A 22,142-nucleotide genomic window follows, 5' to 3' on the forward strand; every position below is an offset into this window, starting at 1 on the left:
CTCCTGTAAGCAGATGAATGCTGAAGTTCCAAGGAGCAGTAAACTTTTATGTCTATAAAATATTCCACTTCATTAATTCAGAATCCAGGTGGTTGTATTAATAATGGTTTTAATTGTCAGTTAGCATAGGCTTCAAATATCAGCAATCTTGTTTTGTTGCCTGGCAAGGCTTGAAATCCAGAATTTCATCATAAATCACTGTTTCCATTTGGCTACTCCTAAAATAATATTCATTCAAAAACTCTCTTTTGCGTAATTACTCTTAACTAGCTATAGTGTAACTGGTATTTCCATAAACGTAGTTACTTGAACCTCTATTTAGACTAAAACACTCTTTTGTCTTTCTGGCATTATTCTTTTGGGCACCGAGTTCAGGGTCAAATCCAAATGATACACAATATAATTTTTTAATGTACCCAACAGAGAAATGGCAATCTCTGTCTTTAATTGCATGCTATTGAATTTTAACAAACAGTTCTAGGAATGTCTGCCAAATTTCTATAATTTAAGCGACTATAACATGAAAGAATAGACAGTCCACAATTTATCATGTATTATTTTTCTCGAACTACAGAAATACTCATTGTAGTTCTAGTTACATTTTTATTCGAATGGTAGAGATCAGCAGAAAAACAGAACTCGACACATGCACTGCCTACCCAAGGAGATAACCTGAGGATCTCAACTCTGCCTTAAACTACCCTTCTCCTGCCTGTATTTGTGCGAAGCCACATCATGTAAGAATCCATCTGGGCAAGGCAGAACACTGGAATTAAGTTCTAGAAATACAGACATTGATGAGAGGTAACAGGTGAGGAGGAGCGAGGAGAAATGAGTGGTGAACTGTGCTTGATTCAGTCACTCTGTGTATTGTGGGGGCCTACCATGCACACTACCCGGGCACACAGTAGGTGCTCAACATCCCCTAAAAGGAGGATGTCTAACACAGGGCAGAGGAATGTGCAGAGAGACAGCAAGCCTGCAGGTCTGGTGTGCAATGCTGAAGCAGCAGATGGAGACCATCACAAGAGATTAAATGAAGAAACGGCTTCCAGGTACTTGACGGAATGGTGATTTCTGAGATTTTTTTTTTTTTTTGGAAGATTTTATTTATTTATTTGACAGAGAAAGACACAGCGAGAGAGAGAACACAAGCAGGGGGAGTGGGAGAGGAAGCAGCAGGCTTCCCGCCAAGCAGGGAGCCTGATGCGGGGCTCGATCCCAGGACCCTGGGATCATGACCTGAGCCGAAGGCAGACGCTTAACGACTGAGCCACCCAGGTGCCCCGATTTCTGAGATTTATAAATTACTCAGGCTAATTCTGAAGCAGAGTCTAGGGAAGCCACTGAGTTGCAAGGTCACATAGCTCTAGGATAGGAGGACTAACTGTGGCCTTAAATTAGAGAAAGGAAATTGACAGTAAACTCCTATTTATGTGACCATAATCGAAATGTACAGGAAGTTAATGCCTCACGAGTCCACATGTATACAATCTCATCAGCAGGCGAGGAAGAAGGCTGGGCTACCGTGAATACAGTGACTCCGGGCCCCCTCACCAAAGGTGCTCTAGAAAGAAAGAATTCTGCAAAGTGGGCCTAAGTGGGCAAAGTGAGCCTAAGACTACTGGCCTTCATTCAGCTTAACTCACTGGATACAAAGACTGCGTTTTCTGACCTAGGCAAGCAAACCCTACAGCTTCCTCATCAAATAGTAGCCAGTCCTATCAACTCTTTCTCAAGGGTCACAGAAAACTCCAGGCTCTGAAGGAAAGGAAGGTGTTAATACATCTTTTCCTTATTCCTCTAGCTTTAGATCTCGGTAAACACTTGGGGGAAGATTTTTAAAGGCCTGAAATGATCATTAAATATTTATCTAATTTGATTACAATTCTACTTCATTTTATGAAAGAGAAGAAAAATTCCTATTTGGACCCTCGATCCTTGGTGACATCAGCCCGCATGCCTGATTCTTCAGCCAAGGACGTAAGAGTCCTAGGTTAAAGAGTATGAATCTGGGTCCTGAGATTGAAGGGCCCCAGGGAAACCTCACTACCCATGGCTCTCAACTCTGCAGAGCTTGGAATAACGCAAGCCTAAATAGGGACTGTGAATATAAATATAACACTGAAAATTACAGGCATAGTTTTCTAGAGATTCTTAGAAAGACTAAAGATTATAAAGAGAAAAGTGTGAACAACTCCCACTCCAGAGGACCTTAAGAATTCTGAGGCCTCCTTCTCATCTGTCTCCCTCTTCTGCAACACAGTACAAAGGCAGGTCATTCTAGGATGGTTGCAGGTCCTCAGAAGCCTTCACATTAGGAACTCTACTAATGGAACTCTATGGCTTCTTGACCTCAACGTCCTAGGAAGGACCCGAAGCTCCAGGAACTGGCATTGCGCAGGGCATAGCAGACCTCAGATGGCGTGCTGGGATAAGCTAGTGTTTCTTGAAAGATTGATTCCATGGCTTGAGTGTAATGCTGAAACATGGCATGCAGTAGCATCATTTTGGAAGCTCTGAATGTATATAAACTCTGAGAAGGCCTTACAGTAAAGAAATCTGTTCAGCTTAGTTAAACTTAACATTCCTCAAAATTATTTGGCCATGGAACCCATCCCACTTCCTGACAAATACATTAATTTTTACAAGTTATCTAGAGCCTACTATGTGCCAAGCACTATTGTGGTGATCCAAGGGGAACTGTTTCTGGGCTTCATGGAGCTTAGGTATTTAATATTTATTTTCAAAGGCCGCTATTTAAGGCAATCAGTTCATTGGGTCTTTATCTGAGCATTTCATCACCTGATGGATCACTCTAACCCACTAAATTCCCCTCTAAATCCCATAGTCTCCAGCTCTCTGAGACAGAAGGAGCAGCTACTCCTCACAAAACATTTCTGCTCTGGAAAATAACAGTCTGCCGTAGCCCCCATGGACCCACTGTGGCAATTCAAAGCTCTGTACCAGATGCCAAAGGGGGTCTGTGCTATTTGTATTTGTCACTATACCTACACGCACTTGCCGGGCTCACTGGAGGAGTTGAACAAATGTGTTCCAGAATGAATGGTAAATGACAAGGACTCCCTCTAGCCCCTGAAAATTCCAATAAGAATGACCAAGATCAAAACCCTATCATAGTCCGTGTAGCCAAATTGGATTTGGGTTCTCTTTATTGAATGCTGCTCTCACTGTGCCAACCTGCTTTACACGCCAAGTTCAGATGTGGGCACTTCTTCTTTGACGATGTTATGAGCTAATATTATTTGCAAATGTTTTAATGACCAAATACATCTTTCTAACTGAAGCTAATGTGCTGAAATGTAATCCCTTGTAGAGGCACAGCTGGCTCGCGGTCTGAACATAAAAATGGGATTCAAGAGCATTTTCTAACACCAGCCCTGCAATTTCCTTTAAAAAAAATTAATATTCGTGTATTTTAATTTCTTAGTAAAACAGGGAAATAAACATTGGCTGGTCTGCCTAAATGGAGTGCATTTGAAATTTATAAATAAACAAGCTATCAAGAAGCAAAACAATCACTAATTATGAAACTGGATGCAAAGAAGGTTCAGAGATCCAGCCCATTTTTAATCACATTGGCCCGGAAAAACACAGAATTACTTCTTATCTTCAACATTCCTACCAATAGCAAGAAAAGTTCCCAAAGAAAGGAAAGGGAGTATTGTTTTACAAATAAAACAGTCTTGCTGAGCCTCCCCACACAAAATAAAAGATTCTTTAAAAGTGAAATTAATTTTCCCTGGATTTCATAACACTTTATTTCTCACCTTGTCTTTACACATTCAAGTGGCGTACCGTTTTTAAAACCTGTCATGATAAACAGAATTTAATTATTTTATGGTACGGTCTTTCATGAGGTAAAGGGAATGTGAAGAGTTGAGGAAGTATGCAACCCGTATGGTTGGCGTCTTAGCACTTAGGATCATTACAAGCGCTCACAAAAAGGCAGTAATACTGGGCTTTAAAGCTGAACTCTGTATTATCTCTTTCTCAGAGCCCTGGGGCTATCACTGCAAAGCACAGTGGTCCATTCTAAGCTCTGAATAGAGAAAAGGAAGAGATCATTAAATTATAATTTCCATGCACAATTGGTACAAGTATTTCCTACCAACAGGATTAATATGAAGGCAAGATCCCAGAATAAAGCTGCTCCGCAGAGAGGATGGCAGTTTAGTGTCTTGTAAATTTGATTTCACTGAAAGCCCTGACACATCATAATGGTGAAATCCTATTTACTGTAGCAAGCAGGATGGATAATGCTATTTAATACCTGGTGTACTGTGTGCTATCAGCTCATAGCTTTGTACTCCATGTTCTCATCTTACCTTCAGGTTAATACTTCTTGACAGTCTACATGGTAAATAGAGCCCCAAATTAAGTGCTGATCCCATGATTTGCAAATCTTTCCTCTAAAGTTCAGCACAGAAAAACTGGCTCCAGTTAAAGGGATAATTTTCACGGGATGCCCTTTTAACAGGCTCACCCCAGAAAAGAATGTAAGTTGCATATCCCTAAAGCCAGATTGAAAAAGCATTTCAAGGTTACCCAAACCATATTTCCCATTAGGAAATTCAGAGAGGTTAACAGAAAAGCCAATGCATTTGAAGGACTTGTTGAATAATGAATTAAGGATAAGGACCCCATATCCACTCCATTGTGTGGTTCGCTCCCTTCCCCCGCAGAACAAAACAGAAGGGGGAAAGAAGTCCATTCCTGCTTTGCTGCCTTTGGCGTATCTGCAATAATGAGCTTCCTTTAGGGAGGCAGTGAAGAGTGTAAAAAGGTTCAGGTCTTTGAACCTACGTTATAAATAAACACGTCCATTATATTAGCAAAGATAGGATGATACTGGCCCTTATTAATTTCTCTACCTAACAATGACGATCGAAGCACATTTCTGTGAGCTATCATTACTTGTTAATGAGGAAAAATAAGAGCCACTCAAGGGCCATGCTAGCAAACCACTCCTAAAACCCCTGTCATGTGTAATGGCATTACAGTGAAAAGTGTCACTGACTTCTATCGCCTTCAGTGTCCAACTCCTAGACCAGAGAACTTTATTTCTGCAACTCTGGGTGACTTCAGACCACAGGGAATCGGTCTTGATTTCAAGATGAATGAGGAAACCAGTACAAAAATTCAGAGTGTCAATGGAATAATAAATATCTCTAGGCTGACAAGTGCAAACTAGTCATCTACCACAAAGTTATGCTTTTAACTATTGTGTTGAATTTGCTACGTCACACTGTATGGCCAGAGCACACACACTAATCTGAGGTGTATGAGTTACCCACAGGACCTAAAACCATTGATGACCAGAAAGCACTCAAGGGGGGAAAATATCAAAGGGTTTTTTTTTAATCCCATAAATGTATTAAATTATGTTCCTACCCCAGAAAAGACTCCTTATGTTTTAGTATCTTAGATGTCAGTGATCTGTGATTCTATCCTGCATTAATCCCATCAAAAGGCTGACCAAGCTTCACTCAGTGAAGATTTTTATAATGACAGACTTCATCTGGTAGTAAAAATACATAATAATTTCTTCCCAAAAGGAGCACACTGGGCTGACAATAATCTGTTCTGTTGTTGTTTCTTTTTATCATCATTGTCGGCATTACTTTGCCCCAAGCTCTGCAGAGAGGAATAGAGAAACCAAGGTACTAATTGACAAAGAAGTCAAGCAATCAAAAAAGCCAATTAATCATACAGATGAGCCCGCCACTTTATGATGCAATGGAAGATATGCCACCCACTATAAGTAAAAGGCTTTTAAAAACTGCTCATTTGGTGTAAGCAAGCACGACCTCAGAATTTAATTAGTAACTCTCTCCACAGGTGACGAACTAGTAAAGTACTTTTCTTCTTAATGACAATTTATTTTTCACCATTCTCTTTGCACTGCTTTCTTCTGCCCAGCTTGTACAATTCCCTCTCCTTAATTGTATGGGATTGACTGCAGTGTGTATGCAAATACCTACTGAAATCCAAAGGAGCCTATAAACTGAAAGCAATACGGATCCCACTACCCTGTTGATCTGAACATTGTGACTATATGTAAGGCCTCTTATCTCCCTCAGCTCCTTAAGTCACCAAGGCTTTTAGAGCTCTCTTCACACTGTGCCAAACCCCGCCATTCTTACGAATGCCAAGAGAAAAGAGGAGAGCATATCAATTCAAGTTCATAATTGGGAAGTTAGACGCAAAGACACACTAATCACCAAAGAACTCACATCTGCAAGATGTCTTGGGGAGAAGGGGGTCCTTCATCCTGGAAGATCCCTGGGAGAATCTGGACTCTGGCCTCTCCAGTCATGGCCTGGTCTTGCTTCTCACTTCCCTCCCAAAGGGCTAACAGACTGCTACACATTCCCTGAAGAACACTAACGCAATCCAGACTGTGATGAAATAACCATGGAAGCAGTTTATCAAAAGTAACAAAGTTTCTTTCTTTCTAGAGGTGGAATGCTAGGCCTATCTGCTAGCAACACTAGAAACAAATGAATGAATGGCTCAAAGGCCTTTGTGAATTGCTTCAATGACTATGGCTTTCTTACTTCCAAGTAGAAGAAGCACAAGTAGACATTAAAATAGCTCTTAGTGGTATGCTGTAGCTGCTAGGTAATAAGACTTTATTTATTCCCTTTTTGAACAAATGTCCACAGGAAATACCAAATTCTGGGGAGAAGATTCTGCATTTTGAATGCTTAACAATCTTATAACTATGAGGTAGCATTAATCACATTTTCACATCGGGACATAAAAAGTTGTATTAGAAGCCAAAAAGAACTAACTTACCACCCAAAGAACTAACACGCAACCAGTAGGATTTAACTCTTGAGCGCAGAACTAACAAATATTAAAGCTAATACCAGCTAATGGCTCAAAAAGCTCAGGTGTTGGACCTGCCTCAGAACCAAAGGTTTTTGTCGGATATTTTTGGGCAAGTTACTTGAAGCCTTAAGGCCTTCATCTAAGTAATAGGACCAACAACCTCATAGGGCTGTCTGTGTGAATCAAATGACATAACCCATGCCAAGTGTCTAGCTCATGTAAATGTACAATAAATGTTATTGTGAGTTACTATTGCAATGATGATGATGCTACCAATAATATCAAGACAAACTTGATTCTCATAGGATAGATATATAGTATTAATTTAAATGATGAGTGAAGAAGATACCAGGTACTTTGTGGCTAGTCAAAAACTATACATTAACTACTTAAGACACAATTTTACGGTATTAAGTTTAGTAAATCTAGAATTTATTCACTGAACTCCTCTGTGAGTCATGGTAAATACAGAGATGAGAAAATGACATTTACCCTCAAGGAATTTATGCGATAAACACAGATAACAAATCACAATTATCATAAATGTGGCACCACAAAGAGAGGTATATAAAACACTGTAGAGCACTCCCTTAGTGATTTGTGGAAAGCTTCCTAAAAACATTTAAGAACCGTGTCTCTGAAGGCTGCTCTGGGCTTCCTCTTATCAAATCACCAACCAGAAATTAATATCTTCCAAGTCTCTTAAATCAACAACCAGGAGTTAATACTCAAGTCTCTTTCAGTTAAGCCACACACCTAACTGTGACCTGATGAATGTTATTAAAATACAGAAATTCACTTCACATCTATGTCAATGTCGCTTGATAAAGCCAACAACCTTTGCAATGAAATAAGGACTTGAAAAACTTTTCAAATGGCTTTGACTTTCTTCCTCAGTCAAGAGTCACTGCTTTTGGAATACTGGTCCTAGGAAGGGTGAACTGGTGTCCAGTTAAATTATACTTATTCCTCCTCATAAGGCAGTGACAGGAGAAAGTCCTCTCAGACACGTGAACTAACCAGTATGAATACATGTGAGAGAAAGCTCCATTCACACATAGGAATTATCTAATTGATGGAATGTATTGAAATAGATCAAAGAGGCAAGCCACACTGTGCTACGGAACCAAATGTGCTCCACGTGCTCGGGTGACCAGGGTTCACAGTCTCAAAAGAAATTCGTATCAAGTCAATGAAAATGAACAGTTCAAGTAATAAGACTATGAGTCATCTAAAAGTGATCGTGTACATAATGACGGTGTTAATCTAGTTGATGGGGATCACTTTTGGAATGATTCTGTGAGATTCTGTCAATGTTCCCTCTCCAGTAACGATACACCACCTGGTGTCTGGTTTATGGCTTCATCATTTCATTTGGTTTAAATAAAGACATGTACTTAAACCACTTTGAAACCATAGGCATCTTCGATTTCTAACAGTACACATTAGGTGATTCTACAAGTTATCATAATATTATAATCATTTTTCTTACATCATGCACTATTGGATTCAGCACTTTTACATCTTCTAACATGAATTGTAGGTAGATTTTCTAATAGAAATGGTGAGACACTGCACTTTTCACGGTCATCACAATACAAGGGGAACTCTTTTTGCAATCTTCTGCATTAAGCCTGCAAAATGCTTCATCACTGAAGACCTACATCTCTCAACTATTCCTGGAAGAAATCCAACTGAAGGAAATTAATGTAGCTACTTCAGGAATGGCAGTAATAAACAAACATGATTTTACAGAAATGGAGAGAAGACAATAGGAAGTTGAACAATACTAAAGTAATTTCATGATTCTTAGTGTTTTGTACACAATGGAAAGTAAGTAGATATTCTTTAACGGCAACAGCTTTTGTTAAGCATTTTCCAGTTTTCAAAGAGCTTCTATATACCTCGTCTTATCTGGTCCCCCCAATAACTCACGAACGTGAGCAAGGAATGGAGTATTATCCCCACTTCATAGATAAAGAAGCAGAGACCAGAAGAGATCAGGTGACTTGTCAAATAACTAGATGACAGCACCATGCCTCCTGACTCCTAGTCCAGCCTGCAGTTATTAGGTAGTAACAAATAGTACTGTGATTCTTCCACCGTAGGATTTTGGCAAGCTCACTGGTACTGCTCAGTTTTCAGTTAAAATTCCTAAATAACTACTTTCCAGCCTTATCTTCAAAAAGGAAAAAATATATATTTCACCTACATAAAAAGATGCCAATTGCAATGATTTGACATCATCACCATTTCTCCATCTGATCCACCACCCCTTGTGCTAACTTGAAGCCAAAAACAACAGCTAGCTGCTCCACAGACCAGCTTCCTCTGCCAAGGGTGAATCCTCTCAGTATTTCACATTAATCACTGAATTACCGCCATCAGATTGGTGGATTTATGAGAAACAGATGAGTATTTTTCATTGTCTTTTCTCGTACCCGATAGTGATCAATGACAAATCCAAAAGGTACCTAGTGCAGTAATACCTGATGGCAAAGAAAACGGTCACTGGGTGGGGTCAGAACAGGTGCTGGGTAAATCCCCTCAAAAAACGATTAGTCGTTCATTTTATTCAGCTTACATTTACTTGCAGGTACGGCGTTCTGGAAGGGTTGAGGTAGACTAAGAGTTGACTGAGTGGTTACTCTGTGTGGGACACTCCTGTGTGGGACACTACTGCAGGTGCTTTATGAAAATCAGTCCTTTAACAAATCTGCGAGGTAAGTACGATTCTATCTTCATTTTACAGCTGAAGAAGCTGAAATCTAAAGTAACAGGCTACAAAAACCCAGCAGGTAAATGTCCGTCCAGTGCCTTCAACCCAAGTCAGAGGCTGTGCTCTAAACGAGGGTTCTGCAGACTAGAACTCCTGACTCAAATCCAGCCTGCTCTCGAAGGCCCTAAGAGTGGTTTCAGGTTTTTAAATGGGGGTGTGTGAGGCGGGGGGTGGCGGGACAGGAATCAAAAGAGGAGTATTTCATGACATACGAAGTCACGTGAAATTCAAGCTTCAGTGTCCATAAACTGGAATGCAGTCACACTTGTTCACTGACACACTGGCTGTGGCTGCTGCCACACCGCAATGGCAGAGCTGAGCAGCTGTGCTGAGAGCAGAGTAGTCGTGACAGAAACCATACATGGCCAGCAAAGTCCGAAGTAACTCCTATCTGGCCCTTGACAGAAAAATCTGCTCACTCTTGCCATAAGCCATTCCACTCTATGCTTATTTATCATCTCTACCTGGATGTCTTAACAAATATCCCAAACTTGAAGTATTTAAAATCAAATTCCTGATTTTCTCCACCACTCGTATCCAGATCCGTATCTGAATAGTCTTCCCCATGGAAAATCCATCCTTCTAGGTACAGCAGCCATAGATCACGATAACCTTGAGTTCTTCCACTCATGTTCAAAACCATCAACACACCTGATCAGCTCGGCCTTTGAAATATCCAACCCCGCGCTTCATTCCCTCCATGGCTAGCAGCCAGGCCCAAGCTATCAGTTACCCTTTTCTGAATTACCGCCATTACCTCTTACTAGGTATCTCTTGCTCCAGTTCTTGCCCAAGACAACAGCCAGCAAGCCCTTCCCCGCACTCACAAACCCTTTAGCTGTTCTAACATGCTAACACAGAGCCCTACGGCAGGGCTCCGGCGCTGGCTGGCTTCGCATTACTGCAGACCTTTTCCCAAATGCCGCCTATCAGACGGGCCCTCCCTCTCCACCAGACCCACACCTACACTCCAAGGCCCTGGGACTCCTTTTTCTTGGCTTTACTGCAACCTGCTGTCCACTATATACACTTCAGCTCCCAGAGGACAGAAGTTTCGTTCATTTTCCTCATTAGCACGTCTCTGGCACTAGCCCAGGGCCTGACGTATATTAGGGGCTTAAGTAGACATCTGTTCGACGAAGGAAGAAATGATCCCTGCACGCAAGCAGCACGCACACCAGTGACACACAGACACGGGTGAGCATATTGTGTAAATAACTGTACTGAACGGGACTTAATACTGTATTTCTTATTTTAACTACTTTCTTATTAAACTTATTATCTTACTCTAAACAAACCAAATTTTGGAGGTTTCCATCCAAGGGAAGAAAGACCCAGCTTTGTATGGCCCCCGTGTGAAATGATTCTAGACAAATCTGTTACTGGACAGTGGCACTGATGAGGTGGCTCAAACTCCCATTCTGAAACCCACGGTCTCCTCCTGCTTTAGCCTTAATCCCTGCGTTAGAATCTCTGTCAAACTCTAGGGCCTTCCCACAGGTACTGCCTCAACTCCTCCTCCTAACTCCTCTTCCTCAGTCCTACTGTTCAACTCCTGCCCACTGCTTAGCCATAGATGCAGTGAAACTGAGTTACACAAGACAATATATCCCCTAAAACACGTCCATTTCTACAAACCCGTTCAAGTTTCATCAGCGTTAGGGAGAGTCAGAGCAGCAGTCTACTGTCTGACCTGGGGGCAGCGCAGTTTCTAAACCTTTAGGGACAAAATACCTGGGGGAGGGGTAGAGCGGTAAACGCGTCCTTGACCCAATAACAAGACCACACCCCGAAACAACCAAAGAAGGAATGACATCCCCTGCGAGAACGATCTACCTGCCTGGCTTCTTCACTTCCTTTTAACTAGGAGAAGCAGCTATAGTTCTAATTATCGATGCTTAAATAACTCTATGGGAAAGTTGCAGATGTGGTTCTAGAAGAGAATCAATGACAAGATACAGTCATACCCTCTCCTCCAGTCTAGCCAGCTGTTCTTTGTAGAATGCATCCTGCTTCTTTATCACTCGATCTTTCTCTTCCAGCTGCTTAGCCTAAAAAAAGAAATGAAGAATATACTATATCAAGAAAAAGCAGCAACAGCAAAGCAAAAGTCAAGTATAAATTGCATTAGGAATAAGTACACAAAGCCGAAGATTTTTGCAATCTATTAGGTCTCTGCCACAGAACAATATTAATAAGATGATGATTGCTGTATTTAAATGTAAAGAAGGAGTCTGCATTGTACTTTTTTTTTTTTTTTACTGTGACAGCTGTGTCCTACTTTGTCAGAAAGTGTCAGAATATGGCACAGACAGTTTTATTTAACTTCTTTTGAACAGTAATTTTAAGGATTAATATTTTATACAATAAAACTTAGATTTATTCCAAGCGTAAACCACATGGCTATTAATCTTTTTTCTTTTTTATGGACAACAAAAATGCCTATATGACATTTCCTACATAAATCTTATGTTTGAGAACCCTTAAATTACCCATTGAAACCTGCACCCAAGTACATGTATTAGTCTATTTTCTTTATGAAGCAGTAGTCTTTGGAGCAAGGGGAAAAAACCACTCTAAGTGTTTTTTGAATAATTAAAAATTAATAGTAAGAAATAAAAATAGTTAAAGTAATTATAAAACTCAGTCATCCCATATCTAAGTTTTTTTTTCCGAAATTAAAAAGGTAATACAATTTTTTTGATACTTGAAAAATAATGACAAGATAGTTCCTTATGGATGTTTTTTAAGGTTAATAAAAAATGCATTTTTCAAATTGTTGTTTGTATCTTCATCATTACATTTAAGTGATCCTTATCTCTGAGAACAGACCTCCCAGTCTCACCCCAAGTTAGAGAAGTTTTTAAAACATTTTTGCTTCAGTAAATGTTGAATACACACTTGATGAGAAATCTTAAGATATTCAGCAAGTGGGTATTTTGGCATTCCCGCCCTTCCGCTGTGTAGCACATGTTTTTGCAGGGTAATCAAGGGTCACATGGCTCAACCTTGTGTGAGGAAGACTTCCACTATCTGCTTAGTTACGTGTCCCCACTTGGCACACTTATAGGTCACTGCTTTGCTACTTACTTTGTCTTCAATGTCCTGCAGCATGTTAAAAACAAACAACAGTTATTTAACAACAGAAGTAGTATTTTTTTCGTAATGTCACAAAGAAATCTGATAGATTCTAAGATGTAAACCAAAGAAGGCAATAGGGAATAGGCAATAGGGAAAAAAAAAAAAATCAGAGAACTTGCTTAACTTAGGACACAGTTAAATGACACTGTGCTGCTACAGTTTGAATAGAAGATTTCAATGAAAAGTTCATGCTGCTTGAAGCATGTGAATACATTAAAAAAGATACATTGAGATTGTATTAAAATATATTCATATATAAGTACATAATAATCTATGGCTCCTTGGTACAACATAGTAAAAACCTGACTAGCCAGCCTATCAGGAATATAAAAGAAAAAGTAAACAGAGAAAGGATTTTTAAAAAAGCTAAGTGTGAAGAAAATAAGCATGACTATATGATCTACAGAGAAAGAAGATTTTTAAATTGAACACATACACACCCAAAACAGAAATAGAGGAAATGTAAAAGAATTTATTTAAGAAAAATTCCATTTAAAATTTTTTTTAAAAAATCATTAAACCAAATGAAAAAGCAAATGACAAAAGGAGGAAAAGAAATCACAATGGGGAACTGTGAGAGTTAAAGTTACTAAAATACAGAACACTTTAAAAGAGCCCTCTATCCCTCCCCTAAAAAAGCCAAAAGAAAAATACACAAATGACATACACTGGTAATTCACACACAAAAATACAAATAATAAACACATGGGGGAAAAAAGCCAACCCTAAGAGAAATCCAAGAATGACAATGAAATACCATTATTCATCTACTGAACTGACAATAATATAAAATAGTAATAATAATGGCACGGATATAGGAAAATAATAACGTCACAGATACAGCAAATATACATTCTGACATACTGGTATAACCAGTATGTAATGTAATGTAATTTGGTATAACCACTTTTTAAATGAATTTGACAAAATGTAGTATTTTTTAAATGTACATATTCACTGAGATCTATACCCTATTTTTAGGACTTTTCTTAAGTAATTATGACAATATATAAAAATGTTCAAGATAGGGTTGTTTAGAATTGCAAAGATACAAAAATAAAAACCAATTTAATGGTTAAATAAAAATATCCTCAAAATATACTAGGTTAAAAAAGGAACAGATTATAAACAAAAAGGACAGTACAATCTCTTTCTTTGTAGGGAAAGAAAAAACCAGAAGGATACTCAACAAAATGTCAACGAAAGTTATAGTAGAATGGTAGGTTTATGGGTGATTTCTAGTTACTCCTGCTTCTTTATATTTTCCAAATTAAAACACACACACACACACACACTTTGTAGTCAAAGAACACAGGAGGAAATTTTCTGAGGTGAGAGAACTAGTCTGCTTGTTGATAATGATGGTGGTTACACCACCACATGCATTTGTCAAAACTCATAGAACTATATATCACAAAGAATGAATTTAACTATTTAAATAAAATGTATACAAGTTAAGTACACTAAAATTCATGAAAATAACTACATATAAATATATGGATGAATGTGTGCATATATCTTTGTTATTTTTAATCTGCTTATCACTTGGCCAATTGTATTCTAGGCATTTAACCCTAGGAAATATTAAGAAAGGCACACAAGGATTTAGATTTAAGAAAATATAAAAAATGTTACTTAAAGCAACAAACAAGTGGGAACAATAGAAGTTTGTATAAATAAGATTTGGTCCAACAGGATATTGATTATAAAGATTATAGTCCAAACATAATGCCAAACAATTAAAGCCCTTACAAAAATAATGTTCTAATAGAGTAATTTTTTAAGTCAAAATTTTATTTGGCGGTGGGGGTAACAGGTCATAAAATAGTATGTACAGGAAATTCCTAATTTTGGTTAAGGAAAGAACAGGGAGAGTTGAGCGCACCTTGTTATATGGATTTAGAAAAGCGTATCTGTTATGCCAAGATGTTAACAATGGATATGATACGCATGGTGGGATATTTTTTCTTATTTGGACTACTATACTTTCTAAATTTTCTAGAACGAACAATTACAACTTCCATAATCAGAAAAGTATTTCTTAAAACATTATTATCACATACATGTATCCCTGACTATGAGATGGAAACACAGTATGAGATAGAAGCTCAGAGAGTGAGGTATTTAGTAATTATATTAACAACCAAATTGTTTTAACAACTTGAACAATAATTTATAGCATGGAAATGACATTACCTACAAAATCCTTAATGTACCAGCACTCGATTCTCTCAAAGTATGACATTACCCACATTACAGTTCTTAAAACACTTGCACTAAATGTTCCTTTTGTTCACATATAGCGCACAGTGAGACATTTTTTAAAATGCGAAGAAAAAGCAGTGTGTATTCTATTATGGTCATTTAGAAAACACTCAAGAATTCAATACTACAAACATATTGCTTGAGCCTACAGAGGATGACATGCACCAAAAAATTTAATTTTGAGGAGCAATATAAATAAAAAATATATAGTGATATCCTCATTCACTTGTCAAAGATGTAATCTTTGAAAAAACTCAAAGCAAAGTGTGAAAAGGTCAGGTGTGCACACTATAAAGGAACTACCTCCAACGACCCTAAACCACCAAGCTACTGGCTAACATCACAAATCTTTCCCTAGACAGCCAACAGAATCAATAGTTTGAGGTCCACTGGGGAGAATAACAAAGCAAGAAACACGGCCACAGCACCTGAACCACACATTGCTTTGAAACAGTTAATGTGATGCTGGGAGGGAAAGTCACACAATATGAATCCTGAAACTTAAATAAGCCCGGAATACATTGACTAAGCTAATAGCTGCCAAGGATGGAGAGTCACACTCAACTTACAAAAAAGCAGTAAACCAAGTGCAAGGAAATAAAACTTCTACGAATAACTCTCTAACAGGGAGAACAGCGTTGTAAATGAACAAAAACAGAGGATTATAACATTACTTATTACTATAGAACCATTTCTTAGGGGAAAAAATGAATATAAGAAATTTCCCCTCATCTCTTGTTTACTATTCATCCTGCTGCAAGAAATGTGCACTGATTAGTTTTCAGATCCTGTTAGATTTGGGATAACATGATTGGGCTTGAAAACATGACAGAACTTAAGTGGATCATTATGGAAAACTAGAGCACCCCACGTGCAAAAAGGACACAAAGAAAACAAGGAAATCCAGTTTTCTTTAAGAAACCCAACACATAAATATTTCAATGTTTTAACTCCGTGTTGGTAGCTAGATTCCAAATGAAGAGCCCCTGTGTTAACTTCCTTAAGACTTACTTCTTTGCAGAAAGGATTTGAAGGCACTTATGACAAAGAATATATAATAAGGTCAACAGAAGTAAAAACCGGGATTACGGATATGACATATTGTGCTGGTAGGAACTTTACCTTCCCACATACATTCCTAGGTAACTCTTCATAGCGAAAGCTTTTTGGCATAGTAGCTCAGCCTTCTTAGGCCCGGCGGCTTCTGAAGACTGAGGTGTGGCACAGGGTACATGGCCTGGAGAACCCCGTGACATCACAATCACCTAGCTCAGAGGTTGTACTGTTACCTTGGACATCAAGTACAAGGCATGTGAAGGAAAGATTCTGGGCTGCTGGAAAGCTTGTACCTTTTAAATGACAAAGTTCCTTGAAATGCCAGTGTTCAATTTGAATAGCTCAAGGGAGAAAACAAAGCAGGTACCTGCTCAATTTTCCATGGGAGGATACTGTGACACCAGAGATTACGAGGGTTGAGAAAAGGCAACAACTACGAATCAACCTAAATAGGAAATCCCTATAATGGTATTTCCTATCATTCTAAATCTTGTAACAAACCTGAAACACACACATAATGGATGGAGAGAGATTTAGTCCTTCACAGTGATAGGGATAATCTGTAGCAAAGATCAATCTCTATGTTAAACTCACATAAGCAAATAAGAGCAGGGAAAAGAGCTTTATTTCTCTTCAGAACTACACAGAACACAAAATATATAGGAACCTAAGAAAAGTATATGCTGACATAAAACAGAGAACTGAAGGACCCAACGGGGCTGAGTCATACACTTGTAGGGGAATAATCTATTCAGAAGCTGTAGAACATGATCACTGTGAATACCAATTAGCCATAACCAAATAAAGAAGCCACGTATTCAATCAGCTCAATACTAGACTTCTGTTATAAATGAGAAATTACAGAGTTCGCTGAGCCTTTATCAAGTGACATTAGTAAACAAAGAATCATACTTAAAAGCACTGTTTTCCGAGCCACATTAGGTGACCTTCATCTAGGTGAACGTAAATGATGCCCACCCTATTATCCACTGTAGCACACTGTTCAATGACGACTTAGAGGCATAAGCTATGAGCAAACTCCAGCTTCAAATGTGAAACTACGCTTACGTGCGCAAACACGGTGAGGCCTGGCATAAGCTGAATATTAGACTAAGACTTAGCAACAGACTTCCTAAATCTGGAACTCCCACCCAAGCCTCCAGGACCTGATCAGTCCATTTCTTCCAAGAAGAGCTTCGGGAACTCTCTTCTTCATTACACCTTCCTTCACGCTGATGACAAACTAGAAATGGCCTGTTGAGTATGTCCTCTGCCACTTTGGGGCATACCTGTTTATTTTCTTGAAAAAAGCGAGCAGAGGCAGGTAAAGTTTTTAAAACTAAAAAGTAAAGTAAACAATGAGTGAAGAGAGGACATTAAGTACATAAATTTAGAAAGAAAGGAACCTAGTGTTGCTTTGCTTTAAATTTTTCCACAAGTTCTCTCCTAACATTTGAGAAGAACATGGTATTTGACAAAAGAAGTAAAATTAAGTGCTAGATGAAATAAAAAATGGTTTTACAAGCCTTCTTCTACAGCTTTAGAGAGGAAAAATAAATTTTTTTTAATTTATTTTCAGCGTAACAGTATTCATTGTTTTTTCACCACACCCAGTGCTCCATGCAATCTGTGCCCTCCCTAATACCCACCACCTGGTTTTTTAATGGCACATTCACTTCTCCAGCTTTCTAGTTTGGAACTTACTATCACTATGACAGATTGTAGAAACTCCACCTGGTGGGGAGTTGGGAGACCCATCCCAACTCTGCTAAACCACCACGTGACCACACACTGACCCACCCCAGCCCCTACCCATGGTCTAAAACCCTTTTGTAATGTTACTTCCTTCATGTAGCTATTGCCAAGTAATAACCCTGCTGCCTCTTCTACTTCTGTACCTAATAAAACTTTTCAATAGGTCTCTTATGGTAACCTTCTTTTTTGTTTTTTTAAAGATTTTATTTTTAAGTAATCTCTACACCCAACGCAGGGCTCGAACTCACAACCCTGAGATCAAGAGTTGCATGCTCCACTGACTGAGTCAGCCAGGCGCCCCTTAAGGCACCTGACTTTGACTTTGCCTTGTATCATACCTGTTTATCTACCCACAGGCCCTCTCTCACCTGCAAACTCTGAGACAGGAAAAGAGATTTACTCCTCTCTATGGATCTCTGACTCAACCTCGGTCTGTAGCTTCCACAGTGGAAACACTCGGGGCATGGCAGCCCAAATGAAAAAAAGTACACTGAAGTAAAGAGTCTAGACACAACTTCTGGGGAGCCCATCTGTCACAGAATCTGTGATTTAGTTCAAAATACACAGTGTGACATTATGTGTCCACATTCCTTAGGTTAAGCTCTGAACCAGGTGCTGCCAGCATGCCACTCGAAGACACATAATGTGGGCGCCACCAGCAACTGCTCTCACCGGAAGCTGAAAACGTAGAGGTGGCTACTTCAAGGGTGTCACTCGGGCGTGCCTTGATCAATAACGATGTTTTGCTACTTAGCACAACGGCTGTTGGAAATGAGATTTTATTAGTGAAAATGGTTCATTAACTAGCATGATAGATGTTAGATACAGGTTCCTTCTAGTTAGTAAAATGAAAACTGAGAAAGATAGAAAGGTTAGCTACCGTAAAGATTCTCCTCCATCTGCTAGGTAACCTGTTTCGAGACTACTCGAGGTTACAACCACAAAGCTTACAGCTCTAACTCTAGGGATGGTACCTTCGGCTTGATCACCTAACAGGCTTCTATCCAGACATTAGTCCAGGACAGAGGGTCTCACCTTTGGTACTACTGACCTTTGGGGCAAGACCATTCTGTGTTGTGCAGAGCCGTCCTCTGCCCTGCAGAATGCTGAGGGGCATAGCCAGCCTCTGTGATGCCAACCGTACCACCCCAACCCTGAGCTATGACAACCAAAAATGTGTCCAGGTATTGCCAAGACTGCTCCCAGTGAAACTACTGGTGTAAAGGGATTGTTGGCTGTCTGAGGCCGGTTACAGGCAGCCTTGTTTACCCCAAGTAACCCTCTTCCTGAAAAATAAACATACAAATAAACACTTAAAAGAATAGACAATCGGGGCATCACAGAATTTTACTGAATGGGTTAGAGGAATCATTCCGTACCTGCCTGTTAATAAAGTTTTCTTCAATAAACGTCTGTTTGTATTACAGAACCGAGCTGGAGTCTGGCTCACACTGGCAGGGTTGCACTGCACAGGTGTAATGTAGAACAGCTCACATACATATAATGCATCATATCCCAGTGAGGGAGGACACTGGAAACCTTAGTTCTTTATTTTTGAACTAAGTGTCAAAAGCATAAAACAGGTATATAAGTTCTATCTTTTCTCCGGCTCCTTACACGAACGGAATCAATGCCTAGACAACCTTGGATTTTGAATCCACGTGCCCGATGTTCAGTTCAGGCAGAACGGACATTCAGTTAACACGAACAGGTACTACTTGTTTAATAACTGTCCTGCTTAGGTAATGACAGCCCTGGACCTGATGTTAAATATTTTATGTATCATTCCTGAGAAGAGGCATATAATGCTTCCATTATAACTTAAAACTATCAAAGGTACAAAGCCACATGAGATTTCAACACGAAACCAACAGTTCAATGTCAAGTACTCCATGCTCCCCCCAACCCAACACCCACTTAAAGAAAGAACAGCCATCACCATATCCAGCACACAAGAAACATTAAATAAATGCAGAATCAAAAGTGAAATGAACTGTTAGGGGTTTAGAGTTCTCAAAGAAGCAGCTTTATCTTCTCTAAAACGAACACTCGCTTTAGCCACTACATGTTCATGGAAGACACAAGAGAATGTAAACATGCATCAAGTCTAAAAGACCATCCGTAACAAAAACAAAGTTCCAAAAGACCAATTTCTATAAAGAAATGAGAACGCTGTGTCACAGAATCATTAGTAAGCTCAGAAACCTTAAGGATAAGAAGGATCTCTGAAAGAGGGAAAAGTGGTTTGTAAAAAGGGCCACGTTCAATGAAACTACTGTGTGATTACGTGGACTCAGAGCAGGAAGGGGCTTTTATTATCAGATTTGGCTGCAGAGTAGATGGGCTTATAAACCACTGAATGTTGCCATTACATGTAACAGCAGAGCAGTCTTAACTCCAGACCACAGCTGACACTGTATGGAGCGGAAAGGAGCAACAAGCCCTTCCAACTGCAGCTGAAGGTGCAATTATACTAAAATGTCTCTCTTCTTATTCCATATTGTAGGGAATAATACTTCCATTTCCAGGCACTTATGTATAATCTTGTTTTACCAGGGAGATTAAAACTCTCAGAAGCACTCTAACACAGAGATGCTAGCTCAACCCCATTACTTGTGCCAAGACATTTGATGTCACTGATCTGACATGTAAGCTGGACAACAACATAGAGACAATTACTGCACAACTTCTGAGTTCCTTTTCTTTGTATTAACCTGTGTTTGTTCAATTTAAACTTAGATGTAACGTGTACACAATTAGGACCAACTGGCTGGAGTCAACCTCTCCTCTTAGAATCTATTTCGTATTCCCAGCTGGAAAAACAAACAAATAAACAAAACAAAACAAAACAAAACCCACAAAGATCATCCAGCTCATGTATCAGGAAGCAAGCAAGGCTCCAAGCTCCTTGCTGACTTAAGGGAATCCTTAATGTCAGGGCCAGAGTTGGCTCTGGGACCCACCTCTTGATGGCAGCGCACTCCCCATCAACACACTGACTATATTTCTTTCCACTCTGGCTTGACATTAAGGGAAGACAATGTAAAACTGACTAACCAAAAATCTGTAGTTATTTTCAACAGTACTCAGCATAAAGAGATTTTCAAGATTTGCTGTAACGGCTACTGTAGGCTATTCTAAAGATTGTTTTTTATTTATTTGACAGAAATCACAGGTCAGGCAGAGAGAGAAGGGGAAGTAGGCTCCCCGCTGAGGAGAGAGCCCGATGCGGGGCTCGATCCCAGGACTCTGGGATCATGACCCGAGCCGAAGGCAGAGGCTTTAACACACTGAGCCACCCAGGCGCCCCACTGTAGGCTATTCTAAAAATGTGTTTGAAACCGCCAATATGCCACGTCAGTTCAGGTCCGCTGGGATGTGGATGCTGAGACAGCATCAAAAGTACAAGCGATGTACTGGGGGAAGGGTAAAGGAGAGAGGGGACACCACTGGGGGAGGGAATGTCAGACAATGCTCTAGATCTGACACCTGGGATATGAGACCAGGACAGAAGAAGACAACAGCGTAGCTCTGAGAAAACCCAACCAGGACAACCAGGAGCCTTGGAGCAGAGACTGTCCAGTAGAGGAATCCTGTGTCAGGGAGATGGCCCAGCTCAGAGCCCCTGCCATGTGCTACCAGCCCCGGGGGGGGGGGGTGCATAACCTGGGGACGTACCCTGCAGTGGGTTTGGGGCTTGCGGCCGCTTGAGGCTTACAGCCAAGTGCACCCTTCACAGAGCTTCTCTGCTAGAGACACCCCAAGGGCACAGTCCCACAGCTGCCACAGAACACAAGTAAGGACAACAAACTCTGAGGAGGTCTTAAACTTCAGCTTCTGGTTCAAGCAGAACATAAACCAGCAAACCAGAGAGCGGTTCTATCTGTTTGAACGTATCCGTCCTCGCTGGAATTGCTCTGCTCGGTCAGGCCAGGCTGGGTAATTCCAACTGGACCTGCGGAACACAATTTGATCCAGAAATCCTGTGTAGCAGGAAAAGCAACAAAACAGTCATTGGACAGTTAAAACTTTCATTCCAGTTTGGCTGCTAACTCATGATCGTGGGCAAGTTCCTTAACCTTTTGGGGCCAGCTTCCTTTTTTGTAAAATTAAGGGGGTGGGCTAGATAATATTCAATATCCCTGTAACATTCACATTTTATGCAATACATCTACCACAACATTTCTCCTATTATTCTGTTTGAATCTACTCGAAAGCTAGGCCAGAGGAAATTCAATGAATGTGCGTGTTCTGCTGCCAAATTGCTAGGATGCTATAAACACACATT

At 39.8% G+C, this 22,142-nt stretch overlaps 1 protein-coding gene across 2 annotated transcripts in view; it reads right to left on the reverse strand.

Moving 5' to 3' along the window:
• The window catches only part of CHCHD3 (coiled-coil-helix-coiled-coil-helix domain containing 3), a 278,794-nt gene that overhangs the window by 84,296 nt on the left and 172,356 nt on the right, over positions 1-22,142 (reverse strand). For both annotated transcript variants that reach the window (XM_080818064.1, XM_080818065.1), the window contains exon 5: positions 11,605-11,688. In XM_080818064.1, coding sequence (XP_080674190.1) covers positions 11,605-11,688 — 84 coding nt within the window. The remainder of the gene's footprint in view (positions 1-11,604; positions 11,689-22,142) is intronic.

This window comes from Martes martes (assembly GCF_963455335.1).
Source record: "Martes martes genome assembly, chromosome: 11".
In the NCBI taxonomy this organism is placed as follows: Eukaryota; Metazoa; Chordata; class Mammalia; order Carnivora; family Mustelidae; genus Martes; species Martes martes.